Below are 15,218 nucleotides of genomic sequence, written 5' to 3'. Positions count from 1 at the left end.
CACAACCTATTTTTTAAACTAAATGCCCATGTCCAGCACCTCTTTCATACAAATACCCTTCCACCTCTGCTGCTAATTTCTTATTCTCTCTCCTGCTAGCTCCATATCCAACATGCACCTAATTGATTTTTTGATCTAAAAACTGAAGGCTTCATGAAAACATCACATTAATTGCAGAATTTCAGTTCATAGTTCATTAAAAAAAGGCAACTAAAACTTAAAAATATACATTTTATTCAAGTTATTTGCCAGAAAAAGGTGCAATAAACTGATTATTATATGGATGGGTTATATAATTCTACTGGTGGGACTAAATGACAGCATTTGTCCCTCATGAATTATTAGTTTAACCCAGACACAAATTCAGTTATCATATTGCAGCTCATCAGCCGTTTACTATTCTCTCACATTATAACACTCAGATAAAATGCATTACAAAGTTGTATACATTTAAATAAAGGATTTTAGATGGCATCACAAAACCACAAAAATTAGAGGTTTATTACTATCAAACTCTTCCGTTATGACCTGAGATACATCTTAAGTATTATATTCTATCTTATATACATATAAAAATTACATACTGTTTCACAAATATCGGTAACAGAGTTGAGCAGTAGGATTTCATATGGTAAACACCCATGAGTGTATTAGGTGACAAATATTTATAATGTTACAGTACCATGTAAACTATTAGTGACTAGACACTTTAATTGAATGCTAGTCAAATATGTCTTAAAAGCAATAAAAAAGCACAAACTCATTACGATAAAATGCATCATATATAAGGTGCCATGCTTTTTGGGTTAGACCAATTAAAAGCCCATTTGGAAGAAATTTTGGAGTCAGTGTTTATTTTGGTAGCACTGATCAAACCAGTAACCCAAATATTTGAAGTTCAGAATATATCCTGTGACCAATGTATCTGTAAATTGTTACAAGGCATTGAAGAGCGGCTCAATTAAACTTTTCAAAGGTAGTAACATCTTCTTTTACTGGAATCTTTTCCTTGGCTTAACTAAGATGGGCATGTCACCTCCCAGCAACAAAAACCTTGAATTGAAAGGAACAGGGGTGGAGAATGAATTGTCAGGACAGCAACTGATATCTGTTCAGGCTGTAAAGGAAATTGTTGTGAGCAGCTTGATGTCCAAAGAGCAGAGCCGTGTCCTGCCAGCTGGGGAGAAAGCAATGGTCTCGGCAGGTGGGCGACATATGGGAAATTCAGAAGTTGTTAAGTGAACATAAACAGTCTCATTGAAAGCACTGATGAGACCCAGTCTCACTGAAAGTCTCATTGAGAGGCAACTAAGAATACAATATTTGATGCAAATTTAAATCTGCAAAAATAAACATTGGAAGCCCCAAAATCAGAAAACCAGAAACTCTAATCATGCATAAATGCAAAAATCATAAACACTGGTAATGCTGTACGTCTCGAAAGAAACAAAAGTCTAGTCCAACTGGGAAAAGCTGCTCTATTCATGTCCAAGATGTAATCCGCCAGCTATATTTTTGTAGGCCCACATCATGACTTTGTAGTTTTCTGTTAGATAAACAAACATCCAGCTTTTAAAAATAGCATTTTATTTTGATAGCGGCACAGTTTAACCATTTGTGATACCTTCTCAGCTGAGGCTCACGCTGTCCAATCTTTTGTAGAATATGCAGATATATTGAAATATTAAAAAGAGAAGTTTTTTTTGAAAGAAATTGAGTTGTCTGTACTGTGAGTACATTTGGCATACTTCACCAGGCCAGAAATGCCTCAGTTGATGTGTCATAGGTTTCAGTTCCTCCTGCACAATCCTGTTATATAAAAAGGAACTAATATGAAGCCACATACTGAGAACACATATTGCAGCTTCTAATTAACATTATACATCATCTACTTACAAAGTAAATAATCATTAACCCAGTAGGGTGTATGTGCCTTCCTTAGCAGGAGGGAATCTTAAACTGCACACAGCTAGAGCAGTTGGAATGCTTTCAATAATGCTGTTTTAATATATTTTAGCGTCACCAGACTCAAAGAGAGGATGAATAGAGCATAATGGTGGGAGAGGATTTCCTCAGTTTTGCAATAGAAAGATAATCCACTATATTTAGTTTTTCTCCCTTAATGGATATTAGTTTCCAAAGTTCTTTTAATTTACCAGACTTTCAAAGCTCTTTTAATTTCCCACTCATGGAAGTTGCTAAAAGATTTATAGGACTTCAAGTTTCCATCCTTAGCCCACTCCTCTTATTCATTTATCTGCTGCCCCTCAGTGACAACATCCATAGACACAGAGACAGCTTCCACATGCATGCTGACCACACACAACTCTGCCTTTCCACTACTATCACTTTATGATCACCATTGTGCTGTATGGTTATTTATCCATGATCAAGTCATAGGTAAACAAGAATTTTCTCCAACATAGGGCTTCAACAGCAAAGCCTTGAGTGAGATCTGTTTAGCTCCCATTATAATCTCTGCACTTTAACTCCCTCCTCAGAAGTTCATTCTGGCTGAACCGTGCAACCTCGATATCTTACATCAATAAGCTCAGCTTCAAACCCCATACCCTATCCATTACTGAAACTGCCCATTTCCACCTCTGCAATACTGCCTGCCACCCGTTCTGTTGCAACCCTCATCAATACCTTTTTCTTCTGCAGGCTCAACTGCTTCACCACTCAGAAGCTCCCGTTTCATCCTCCATAAATTAAAACTCTGTTGCCTTCATTCTATCCTTCTCCAAGTCTTGCTTACAAACAACCAGTCTTCCCCAACTTCCACTGGTTCCCTGAATTTAAAATCACTGTCCTGTTTTACAAATCCTTCCACAGCCTCAGCCCTCCTAATATCTGAAACCTCCTCCAGGCCTATGTGCTAATGCATGGCCTCTGCTCTTCTGACTGCCTCCTTTACATGCATTCCTCTCTCTTTTTGTTAAGAAAGACTCCATCCATCTTGACAACAGTCTTTCTCTAAGCCTATCTGTCTTGCTGCTTTTTTTGCACATTTCAAAGTGAACTGGTTTGATTACACCTTCATTAATTGCCCCTAACTCCTTTTCTAACATTGCCCAGGATTTGTTTTCACCTTTGTGAAGAAGCTTGGGATGCTCCACTATATTAAACGGACTGTAGAATGCAAGTTGTTGCACATTTTATATAGGTCTCCCTTTTGAATTAACAGTGCTGGGTTAAAACAACTTAATATACAGGAATAGTCAATGTTGGACTTGGAGAGACCAATGTACTGCATGTGCTGGAAGACACTACCATCAGGTCTGTCTAGGTTTACCTAGCTGTTCTTTCCTAGATTTAATGGCAGGAGCAACTCAAATTAAAAGGACTTTTTTCTGGCGGATGGGGTATCCATTAGTCTAGGGACATGTTTCATGTACATACAGGTTAAGTTAAAATAAGTTTCTCTTGCTCAAGAAAATTGCGCATCTCAGGAAAGTCATAACCCCTTAAAACGGTGTGTCTGTATTAAGTATGACTACAGTGATATTTAACTGCCTGGTAGGATGCATAGAGCAAGAAAGTAATAACTGAATGAGCCCTGCTCATATGATACGTCCATATCTGTTACCATGATATGTGGGAAAGGCTGTGTATCATCTGAATGGTTGCACAGAGGATAAAACCAAAACAGAAATAAAATGGAGATATTGAGTAAATGAAACTGGTTACAAACCACTTAACCTAAAACATTCAGAAAGGATAAAACTTGATTGTGTCACAGCCTGTATTTCTTTAAATTACGTATTGGATTGTGTAGGACATTCTATATAAATGTATCTCAATTTAGTGATGTAAACTACTGGAACTCATTGCATGCAGCACTTACAGAATAATTTTCAATAAATTACTTGCAGTAAAAGGGTAGCTAGGGAGAGAGTAGGCCCCCTTAAGGATCAGTGTGGTAATCTATGTGTGGAGCCACGGGAAATGGGCGAGGTCCTAAATGAATACTTCTCATCTGTATTTACCGTGGAGAAGGTCATGGAAGCTAGTGAGTTCAAGGGAGAGAACAGCGATATCCTGGAGCATATCAACATAACAAAGGAGGAGATGTTGGAGGTTTTGAAGTGCATTAAGGTGGATAAATCCCCAGGGCCTGACCAGGTGTATCCTAGGATGCTATGGGAAGCAAGGGAGGAGATTGCTGGGGCCCTGGCAGAGATTTTTGTATCATCGTTAGCCAAGGGTGAGGTATCGGAAGACTGCAAAATAGCTAATGTTGTGCCTTTATTTAAGAAGGGCAGCAGGGATAAGCCAGGGAACAACAGGCCAGTGAGCCTTACGTCAGTGGTGGGAAAGTTATTGGAAGGGATTCTGAGAGACAGGATTTATATGTATTTGGAAAGGCGTGGTCTGATTAGGGATAGTCAGCATGGCTTTGTGCATGGGAAATCATGTCTCATGAATTTGATTGAGTTTTTCGAGGAGGTGACCAAGAGGATTGACAAGGACAGGGCGATGGATATTGTCTACATGGACTTTAGCAAGGCCTTTGACAAGGTCCCGCATGGTAGGCTGGTCCAGAAGGTTCGAACACATGGGATCCAGGGTGAACTAGCAAATTGGATACAAAATTGGCTTGGTGATAGGAGGCAGAGGGTGGTAGTGGAGGGTTGTTTTTCAGATTGGAGGCCGGTGACCAGTGGTGTGCCGCAGGGATCGGTGCTGGGTCCTCTGTTGTTTGTCATATATATTAATGACTTGGTTGTGAATGTAGGGGGCATGATTAGTAAGTTTGCAGAGGACACAAAATTGGTGGTATAGTGGACAGTGAAGAAGGTTGTCTAAGGTTGCAACAGGATATAGATCAACTGGAAAAGTGGGCAAGGGATTGGCAAATGGAATTTAATGCAGACAAGTGCAAAGTGATGCATTTTGGGAAGCGAAACCAGGGCAGGACATATACAGTGAATGGCAGGGCCCTGGGGAGTGTTGTTGAGCAGAGCGACCTTGGGGTGCAAGTACATAGTTCCCTGAAAGTGGCAACACAGGTAGACAGGGCGGTGAAGAAAGTGTATGGCATGCTTGCCTTCATCGGCCGAGGCATTGAGTACAAGAGTTGAGACGTCATGTTACAGTTGTACATAACGTTGGTTAGGCCGCATTTGGAGTACTGTGTGCAGTTCTGGCTGCCGCACTACAGGAAAGATGTGATTAAGCTAGAGAGGGTGCAGAAAAGATTCACAAGGATGTTGCCTGGTTTGTAGGGCTTGAGTTATAAAGAGAGATTGGATAGGCTGGGTCTGTTTTCCCTGGAGCGAAGGAGGCGGAGAGGGGACATGATAAAGGTATACAAAATTATGAGAGGCATAGACAGGGTAGATAGCCAGAGTCTGTTTCCCATGGTAGGGGTGACTAAAACTAGAGGGCATAGATTTAAGGTGAGAGGGAGGAGGTTTAAAGGGGATCAAAGGGGTAAATTTTTCACACAAAGAATAATGGGTATTTGGAATGAGCTGCCAGAGGAGGTGATGGAGGCAGGAACAGTAGCAACATTTAAGAGGCATCTGGACAGGTACTTGAATGAACAAGGCATAGAGGGATATGGAATTAATGCAGGCAGGTGGGATTAGTATAGATAGGTATATGGTCAGCATGGACGTGATGGGCCGAAGGGCCTGTTTCTATGCTGTATGACTCTATGACTCTATGAAATATTTGAGGATGATTTTAACAGTCTGCTGCTCCTCCTTGCTCCTGACAAGTATATACTCTGTTTAATTCACAGATTTCAGTGAAATTTAAGATATTCTTGCTGTGATCACCAAAATTAATATTCTGGTTTATGAGGTAATTGCAGAAAATGAAATATAATTCAAATACTAGCACACTATCAAATTTAGATTATTGTAAAATGTAGCAAGTTCCACATATTGCTGATATTCAATCTATTTAAGAATTAACACTTGAAAGTCCTATATTCAAAATAAAATTACCAAATAGTAAACGAATAACGTACTGGTAATAGGCATGATCATTGGCTCAGTGGAAGCATTCCTGCCTCTGTGTCAGAGGATTATGGATACAATGTCCCCCCAGCAACCCCCCCACCAGACAGACTTGGTAAGCTCCTCATTGCATCTAGACAAACCCAGCTAAAGACCTGTCCACATTAATAGGGGTTTCCATTACAGAAACAACCCAAAGCATGATCTGTAGATGCAAAAGCAGTAGAATGAATGGGTTGCCTCACGTGCCACTAACACAGAAAAGAAAAATAGGCATAAGCAAGTAACACAATGCAGGCTGAAGATGATTTTTTTTCTGTGAAATATCCTCAGTTTATAGAGAATACTGTATGGGCAGGAGCAAGTTACAAAACTGTGATACAATTTAATGGTCCATACAATATTATAGACAGTTAGAGTGAACTTCGTAATCCTCTGCTGCCCATTTGTTCTTTTTAAGCTAGCATTTCCCACCATGACTTTTGTACCCTGGTCAAAAAAGTACAAGTGACCTCAAAGAATATTGAGCTGGTGATGCAAGGTGAAATTAGTCCTTACTTCAGCAAATTCACCATGTCCGTATAATAAGCACCGGTAATTACCTGAGGCAAGACCATAAGTTACTTTACATGGTTAGAAGAAAACAAAAAAAAAAAAAATCCTTCAAATTATTTATTAGCAAAATAATAAATTACCTAGTCTTAAATGTTTTAGAAATTTAGACATTTGAATAAAAGCTGACCTTTCACTATAAAGTACTGAGTGCACATTAAACTGTTGTTTTCTGAACAGAGAGAAGTTAGGTAATGATACATTTTCTGTGACTCTGCCTTCTGACCAAATAGGGACATAACAATCATTTATAATGATATTGTGCCACTGGGACTGACATACAATAAGTTAAAATGACCATCCTATATGTTTATCAGAAACATTTGACATATTAATATGGAGGCAAATTCAGACATCAGCATCTATTAGAAACTTCTGGGCAAGTGTTTATGATTGTTTAACTTCATTATTAGATGTGCTCGATTCCACGTTTTCAAGAGTTGAAAGGAAACGAGATCCAGAAGGACAGCATCAAAGCCAGCCAGCAGGTTCACTGGCAAGACTTCCTTGATCTTTCTTGGCACCGTCAAAAAATCTGGGACATTTTTATTCCCCAGGAAAAAATGCATCAGTTCCTGTTGCTGCAACCGTTCTCTCCAGAACCTAATCAGGTCCTCTAATCTTTCCATAAGGAATTTTTCATCCCACACATCCAGGGGGCCTTTCAACACCAAATGAAAAAGTGCTGTTTTCATGTTATAGGAGCAAAGTATTGTGTTCCATTGAACAGAGAATTTCTGGTCAAACTCTTTGCAGCCCACATCACGAAGAGCTTTCATAATCTGAAGACATTTCAAGTGGCAGGAGTTGTTTGGAGTTTGCACTTTCAGCCAGTTCAGAAACTTTTGCTCATGCTTTGATAGATAGACATACCAAAAGGCCTCTTTCTTCAGGGGCCTGAGCACCACCTCGGTCCTGGCCCAGGGCTGCGCCACAAGAAATACTGAATCACCCACATGCACAGCTGGAATCAGTCGCACTGACATGGAGATGTGGCAGCACACGTAATCAGACTTTGGCAGCAGTTTCAGTATAAGTTGGTCATTGACCACAGACAGTGTAATGGAGCATCGCTCCTCACACTGGTATCTGATGACATTGAGGCATCTGTGCATCTTGCTGTAAAACCATTTGAGCACCTGCGTGGATGACAGAGAGGATTTCTTCTGAAAGTGGACACAGAAACAGTCACTGAAATCTTTCCTATACTTTGACCACTCGGATTTGCTGGAGGGTTTTAATCTGCAGATGGCGGTTCCTCCCAAATAAAAGGGGAGATCTTCCCTCCCTATATCGAAGGCAGGCTCCAGTTTCAGGACCTGGGGCACTTTTATAGGCACAAGGACATCGAAACAGTCCGGGCTGTTGATCTTATGCTGCTCATAAGCGCTGCCAATTTGAACAAAATCCCCTCGAAAAGTCAGAGTGGAATCCTCATGCTCAGTTTTGCCAACTTTGACCAGCTCGCTGACTATTTTGGTCACATGTGCCTTGCTGTGCCCGAGGACGTGTGGAGAGAGTTTCAGCTGATGTTCATAGTAAGTTTCTAAGATGATCTTCCTGCCTGGAGCGGGTGGAGTCCGGAGAGGCGAGGGCTGCCGCGGAGCCGACCAGCAGTAGTATTTAATCAGAAAGTAACAGACCAGGAAAGCCACCGAGAACTTGAAAAGAGGGAAGGCGCCGGCTTCGGTGTCTGGGGTGCTGCTCAGCTCACTCTGCTGGTCGCCTTTCAGATGATGGAGGCACAGGAAAGCAATGCAGAAGCAGGTCGCCAGCAGCCAAAACACTGGTAGATTTGGAGAACGAGATGACATGGTTTGTATGGCTCTTGTGTTGTGAGATCAGCCCATTTCCACCGGTCCCGGAGCCACGTGTAAACCGCAGAGTAACTTCCGGCATCTACAGCATAATCCAACTCGGCGGCTCCGAAAGTAATACCAGCCACTGGTCCTACTTTCCTCCCTCAATGCCCATACACTCCCGACCGTTACTTAGCTTTAAACTTCCTCTTCCGAGGGAAATAGATTTGCGTCATATTTTCTATGAGCTAAGAGGAAATGCCATCCTCTACATGCGGAATTTTGGTTTCAAACTGCAAGCAATTGTCTGCAGAGGCTCCTGTACATTTTAACCATTTGCGTGCTGGAGGGACCAAGCTGGAGCTACGTGTTGCTTCCACCATTAACACCATCCACAGAGATCACCTCCTGCTCAAAGCATGCCTGGGAATCTCTTCATTTTGGCAAATGCAACATCACTGACACATGCAAAACTTTGAAATATATTTCAGCCCCTGCCTAAGGGCACTACTTGTGTACTTCTGCAGCCTAGCCCGGCTTTATAAAAGCCCAACCTTTTTTTCACAAACCCATCTCATTGGACGCGTTTTTTTTATAGCTTTGTATGCTCGGAGCTGAACACCTGCAGACGGTACAATTAATATCAATCGAAGGACTGCGAGTGGGTAATTCATTAAAGGTTGGTCAGATGGTAAAGCAACATGTGCCTCCACCCACGCCTTATAATTAAGGTGTGTGTGTTTGCATTTGCACACCAGAGACCAAAAAACTGTTGTTTACATTTGCAAACCTAAACGAGGAGCTGCTGAATGACATGATATACTTGAAGTTGCTAATTTAACACTGAGGCCCAAGGCTGCACTGATAGACTAGTAGATGCAGTTCAGATTTCAGCTAGGCAGATACCACATTTTCCATTGCCTGGCAAGAAATGGATGTCATGCCCCAGGAGAGAGCTGGGCTTTTCAGGATGTAGGTGTACCAGAGGTCAGTCTCAACAGTTAAAAGTAACAACTGTAACCAGATGCCAATCAGATTGACTGATGTGAATTGGAATTTGGGGTGGAGCCTGGATCTGCTGGAATTCCACCCCCATCGACCTTAAATTTCCATGGGGTAAGCAAGACTTCCAAAAATGATTGATAAAGTGGCACATAATAGACTTATTGGCAAAGGCGAAGTCCCTGGAATTAAAGGGACAGTGGCAGTGTGGATACAAAATTTACTGAGACAGAAGGCAGAGAGTAGTGATGAAAAGTGCTTTTCAGACGGGAGGGAAATATACAGTGGTGTTCCTCAGAGGATCGGAATTAAGACCACTGCTCTTTTTGATATTAATGACATTGATTTGGGTATAGGATGCACAATTTCCAAGTTTTCAGACGATAGAAAACTTAGAAATGGAGTAAACAGCATGATAATAGCAGACTTAGGAGAACATAGACTGGTGAAATGAGCAGACACATGGTAGATGAAATTTAATGCAAAGAAGTGTGAAGTGATACATTTTGGTAGGAAGAATGAGGAGGGGTGATATAAACCCTATGGTGCAATTTTACTGGGGCTGCAAGAACAAAGAAATCTGGGGGTTGACATGCACAATTTTTTGAAGGTGGTTAGATAAGTTGGTAAGCTGCAAAGAAAGCATATGGGAGCATTGGGTTTATAAATAGAGGCATAGACTACAAAAACAAAGAAATTACTCTAAAACATTATAAATCACTATTAGGTCTCAGTTGGATTGTTGTGCCCAGTTGTAAACAGTGCATTTTAGGAAGGATGATAAGGCTTTGGAGAGGGCGCAGAGAAGATTTGCTGGAAAGGTACCAGTGATGAGAGTCTTCAGTTATGTGCAGAGACTGGAGAAGCGGGAACTGTTCTCCTTAGAGTAGAGAAAGTTCATGGGTGATCTAATACAGATGTTTAAAATTATGAGGGGTTTTGACAGCTCTTTCAGCAGGGGAGTGGAACTGATTGGAAAGCTCTTTCAATGGGATCGTTATGGGCCGAATGGCCTCCTAAATGGTAGATTCTATCCTCCACTTGGAGCAAACAAAACTATTACCTATAGATTGGAATCCCTCATCCACCCTAGGCTGTGAACTGCTCTGACATCCACTGGCAGTTCTGAACAAGAGACTGTCAAGCACCTTATAGGTGTGGATGGCCTGTCCCGACTCCATATAGAGGGATTTGGGACTGGGGGCTATAGCTTTCACTTTGGGTGAGTGGGAGTTTTGCTCTGCTATTAAATGGTGGATCTCTCTGCTCGAAAGCCACACTGTGCCTCAGGGTAGACACGTTCAGCCAGCTTCTGGAGCCTGGTTAAAGCGACTCGAGCAAAAACTTTCCCCACTATGCTGAGCAGGGAGATTCCACGGTAGTTGTTGCAGTCACCGCGGTCACCCTTGTTCTTATAGAGGGTGATGATATTGGCATCGCGCATGTCCTGTGGTACTGCTCCCTCATCCCAGCACAGGCATAGCAGTTCGTACAGTGCTGAAAGTATAGCAGGCTTGGCACTCTTGATGATTTCAGGGGTAATGCCGTCCTTCCCAGGGGCCTTTCCACTGGCTAGAGAATCAATGGCATCACTGAGTTCCGATTTTGTTGGCTGTACGTCCAGCTCATCCATGACTGGCAGAGACTGGGCTGCATTGAGGGCGGTCTCAGTGACAACATTTTCCTTGGAGTACAGTTCTAGGTAGTGTTCCACCCAGCGGTCCATTTGCTTGCGTTGGTCAGTGATTGTGTCCCCTGATTTAGATTTGAGGGGGCGATCTTCTTGATGGTTGGCCCAAAAGCTCTCTTAATGCCACAACTCAGGAAATTAGGCCGCATTCATAGTGCTTGGGACAATGGACAGAAATTCCATCCTGTCCTTTTCACAAAGGGGTTAGGAAAATCCAGGCTTAAATGTTGTAAAAATTTAGTTTGCTATCTTTCTCTGTCACCATTTCATTTTATTAAAATAATGTCATTTTATCATAGGAACTGAATGTTACACAAAATTCTTTACCACGTTACGTAATAGATTGGAAACTATGCTGAACCATCAACATTGTATTCATGTTTTTTAAACATCCAATTATTATGTACTGTGGGGAGGTGGTGGTGTAGTGGTAATGTCACTGACCTAGTAATCCAGAGGCCAGCCTAATGCCCTGGGGACATAGGTTCAAATCCCACAATGGCAGATAGTGAAATTTGAATTCAATTAATAAATCTGGAATTATAAAAGCTAGTCTAATGGTAACCAAGAAACCATTGTCAATTGTTGTAAAAACCTATCTGGCTCACTAATGTCCTTTTGGGAAGGAAATCTACCATCCTTACCTGGTCTGGCCCATATGTGACTCCAGACCCACAGCAAGGTGTTTGACTCTTAAATGGCCTCAGAAGCCACTCAGTTCAAGGTCAATTAGGGATGAGCAATATATGTTGGCCTTGCCAGTGACACCCACATCCCACAAATGAATAAATTTTTAAAAAAGTATCAGCCTAACAGCTGCCAATCAAACAGCTCAACATTTTCCCAAAACGCAGTCAAGATTTAACTGCTTCTGGCAAATGTACATAAAGATTTTTTTCTTTAAAAAACAGAGCAGGAGTTTTTTTCCTAGGGATGTTTCCACGGCCAGACCTTTACATAAGTCAAGGAAGTCTCGCCACAGGACAAAAAGTGGGTCCTGAGCTTGTGCAGGCAAATGGCGGGACTCTGGGAAGAGAGGGGATTTTACCAGTGGAGGCCCATTAAGAGGCTGCTGCCGGGACCACTATCCAATTCAGGACGGTGGCCTTTGGGCCGGCAGCTTGGCAGCCTTGGCAGTGCCACCGATAGAGGAGCTCACTGCTGGGGCTGCAGGGAGGAGAGGGTGCCTCCCTGTTGAGTTGCCCTCAAAGGGTGGCTGAGAAATTTTTTTAATGTGCCAGGTAGGCAGGCCCCGGCGATCGAAGGTGTGAAGACTCTAGCAATGGAAACGGAGATGCAGGGGCGTCCATTGCTGTCGGGGACCCTACGTGGGCCTTGGAGCAGCTAGAAAGGAAGGCTCCCCTTCTCCCGGAAGTTGTTCTGAGGCTGCTTCGAAATACCTGGCAGTCTCCCCACATAGTGGGGGCCTATCCCGCTGCTGGTAAAATGTAGTTAATTGGCCACTTTATTGAATTAACTGGTCGGCAGGTGGTCGCGCTGCTGCCACTCACGCTACTAGCAATATCCTATGGCAGCGGGCAGATATCAGGTTTCCCTCCCAATGCCTTCCCTGCCGTTTTACGAGCCCTCCCACCTCCCATCCTGTCTCCAGAGGGCTGGTAAAATTCCAGCCCCCATCTAAGGGCAGTTATGTGCTGTATATAATTATAGTGGTCAACAACAGCCAGCTGATCATTAAATAGATATAAGATATGTTACAAAAGTATTTAAAAATGTATGGGAGCTGAATGAATACCAAATGAAAATTAAACAATTCTTAACCTTTATAATATGTGCACATGAAGCAGTGAAATATATATAATTTATGCTTATTTTTAAACAACTATCTTGTATTTAAAATGTATTAGGTCTGGATGCATTTTAACTTTATTTTACAATTATGAGGGTCAACACAGAGATCTATTTAATGTGGTCCGATTTTAACTCTGTGTAAATAGATGGGTTTTGAATGACTTAAAAACTTGCCTGTTTAATTCCAACACAGAGGGCAATGGTACAGTGTGAATTATAAACACTTACTCCTTATAGCTTTACACAAACCTTACTTTCTTGTGCAAACTACATTATATATCATGGATTGATTAAAATTGACTTAGATTTTACAATTAATACATGTAATTTAAGTAAGGAGTTTACTTTGGGGCTGTTCAAAAGTGAGTCCACTAAGAGATTTTCTGTTTGAGAAAATAGTCACTGCACTCAATTGACTAGTACTGAGAACCAGCTGATGCAAGTCCAACTCACTGCCACTGTGCAGGAACAAGCTCAGTTTAGGTCATGGGAAAAATTCAACGAAAGCCTCAATATGCAAGGAATATGTTCTGCTGCAGGGCTCCCTCTGGGCCTTCAACACAACTTTAGCATTCCTGGTGTTGCTCCATTTGGAATAAAGTACATGAGGAGCTGAACATAGCTGTACAAGATCTATGAGAGTTATCTCATTGTTTCATTGAATTCCTTCCTCCTTTCTTGTTCCATTTGCTTCTCTCATGTTTAAAATCAAGCTGGCAATGCAACTTTCAGAGGGGAGGAGCTCCACCAAGCCTGAGGATGTTCTGCTCTGTTGCCGGTTTCAAATAAAAAAATGTTAAAGCAAGTAATTCAAGGGGACAGATGAATAGATTGTTTTTTAAAGTATGTGTACTGGACTCTAATGCAACAGGAATCTTGGAACACCTCCAAGCGTGTTCTGCAAGAATGAGGGACCATGTTGGTTGGGATCATTTCAAACTGAGGTTGTGATTAGAGAGGGATGCAGAGCTAGCCTTTGATAGAGCCTGCCATGGAAATATATATTTAATCAATTTTTTTGCTTTTGTTTAACTCTTCTTTCCCAAAGTATGTTTTTGCAAAAACTTTGTTTCTTTTTTTTCCCTTCTTTGAAGTCTTCAATTACTAACAGACCCTGGACATGATGGTCATCTCCAGCAATCCACTATTAGAGGTAGAAAATCCTAATCTGCTTTGTGTAAGGCCTAGGAACAATGCTTGCCACAGAGGGTCCTTAGTTTTGGCAATTAGAATATGCAGAAGCAGAGGAACCTTAATAAGAGATATATAGGCACCCTCTGGACTGCTATCAGTGGGTTTTTTGAGAGGTACCAGATGACTGGGCAGGGAATCTCTCACGTAGAGTTAGTAGAATCTGTTAATGGCAAGTAAAAATGAATCAGATCATTCGTACAATAGGAACAGGAATAAGCCATTCAACTCCTCAAGCTGCTCCATCGTTCAGTTAGATCATGGCTTATTCATGCCTCACTTCCATTTACCAGCCTTTGGTTCATTTTCTTTTATACCCTTACTGAATAAAAATCTATCAATCAGTCTTGAAAATTTCAATTGACCCAGCATACACAGCCATTTGAGGATTCAGAATTCCGGATTTTCACTCAATTTTGGAACCTCGGGACTTCCACCTCATTGAGACAGAAAGTCCCGCCAAATGGAGTTGCCGGCCAATCATCGGGCCGACAGCTCTTAGTCCCAGCAACGCCACTGCGAGCAGTGGCCACTGCTGGGACTGCAACCCAGCTGAAGACTGAAGATGTCAGGAAGCCCTGGAGAATGGATAAGTTTTTGGGGCCTCGCCAGGGGTGATCGGTCAGGCCCCGACAAGGCAAGGTGGGGTCAATTGGGGGTAGCCCTCCGTCGGGCACATGGTGCCCGATCAGGAGGGCCACCCCTCCCCAGGCCTTCAGAATGCCGCCTACTTTTATCAGGCGGCTTTTCTGAGGCATCAGCCACCCACCTGCTAACCGTAAAATCCCCATGGCGGCAGGCGGAAGCCCTTAAGTGGCCATTAATTGGCCACTTAAGAGCCTTGATTGGCCTGGCCGGCTGTTTCTTGCCTCTGCCTCGTGTAAAATGGCTGCCAAGTCAGGAGCAGGTCAGGAAGGGTCCATCGAGCCTCCACTCCATTTTATGCCCCTCCTCCCGCCGCCAGCCTGCTCTTTGGTGTGTGTGGGGGTGGGGGGGGGGGGGGGGGGTGTAAAATTATGGCCAATATCTCTTTATGTGGCTTGGTATCAAATTTGGTTTCTTGTGAAGCACCTTGGAATGTTTTGCTACATTAAAGGCACTATAAAAATGCAAGTTGGTTTGTAGAGTTTAAAATATAGATGA

The 15,218-nt window shown here is 42.3% G+C and overlaps 1 protein-coding gene across 1 annotated transcript; it reads right to left on the bottom strand.

The window, feature by feature from the left end:
- Nucleotides 1–244: 244 nt before the first annotated feature.
- On the bottom strand, nt 245–8,876 carry LOC137383400 (inositol 1,4,5-trisphosphate receptor-interacting protein-like 2). Its single transcript, XM_068056196.1, has one exon. It carries the CDS (start codon nt 8,393–8,395, stop codon nt 6,947–6,949), a length of 1,449 nt encoding a protein of 482 aa, XP_067912297.1. The 5' UTR covers nt 8,396–8,876; the 3' UTR covers nt 245–6,946.
- Nucleotides 8,877–15,218: the final 6,342 nt, after the last annotated feature.

This window comes from Heterodontus francisci, chromosome 24 (genome assembly GCF_036365525.1).
Source record: "Heterodontus francisci isolate sHetFra1 chromosome 24, sHetFra1.hap1, whole genome shotgun sequence".
NCBI classification, from domain to species: Eukaryota; Metazoa; Chordata; class Chondrichthyes; order Heterodontiformes; family Heterodontidae; genus Heterodontus; species Heterodontus francisci.
This window is presented reverse-complemented; position numbering and strand designations above follow the sequence as displayed.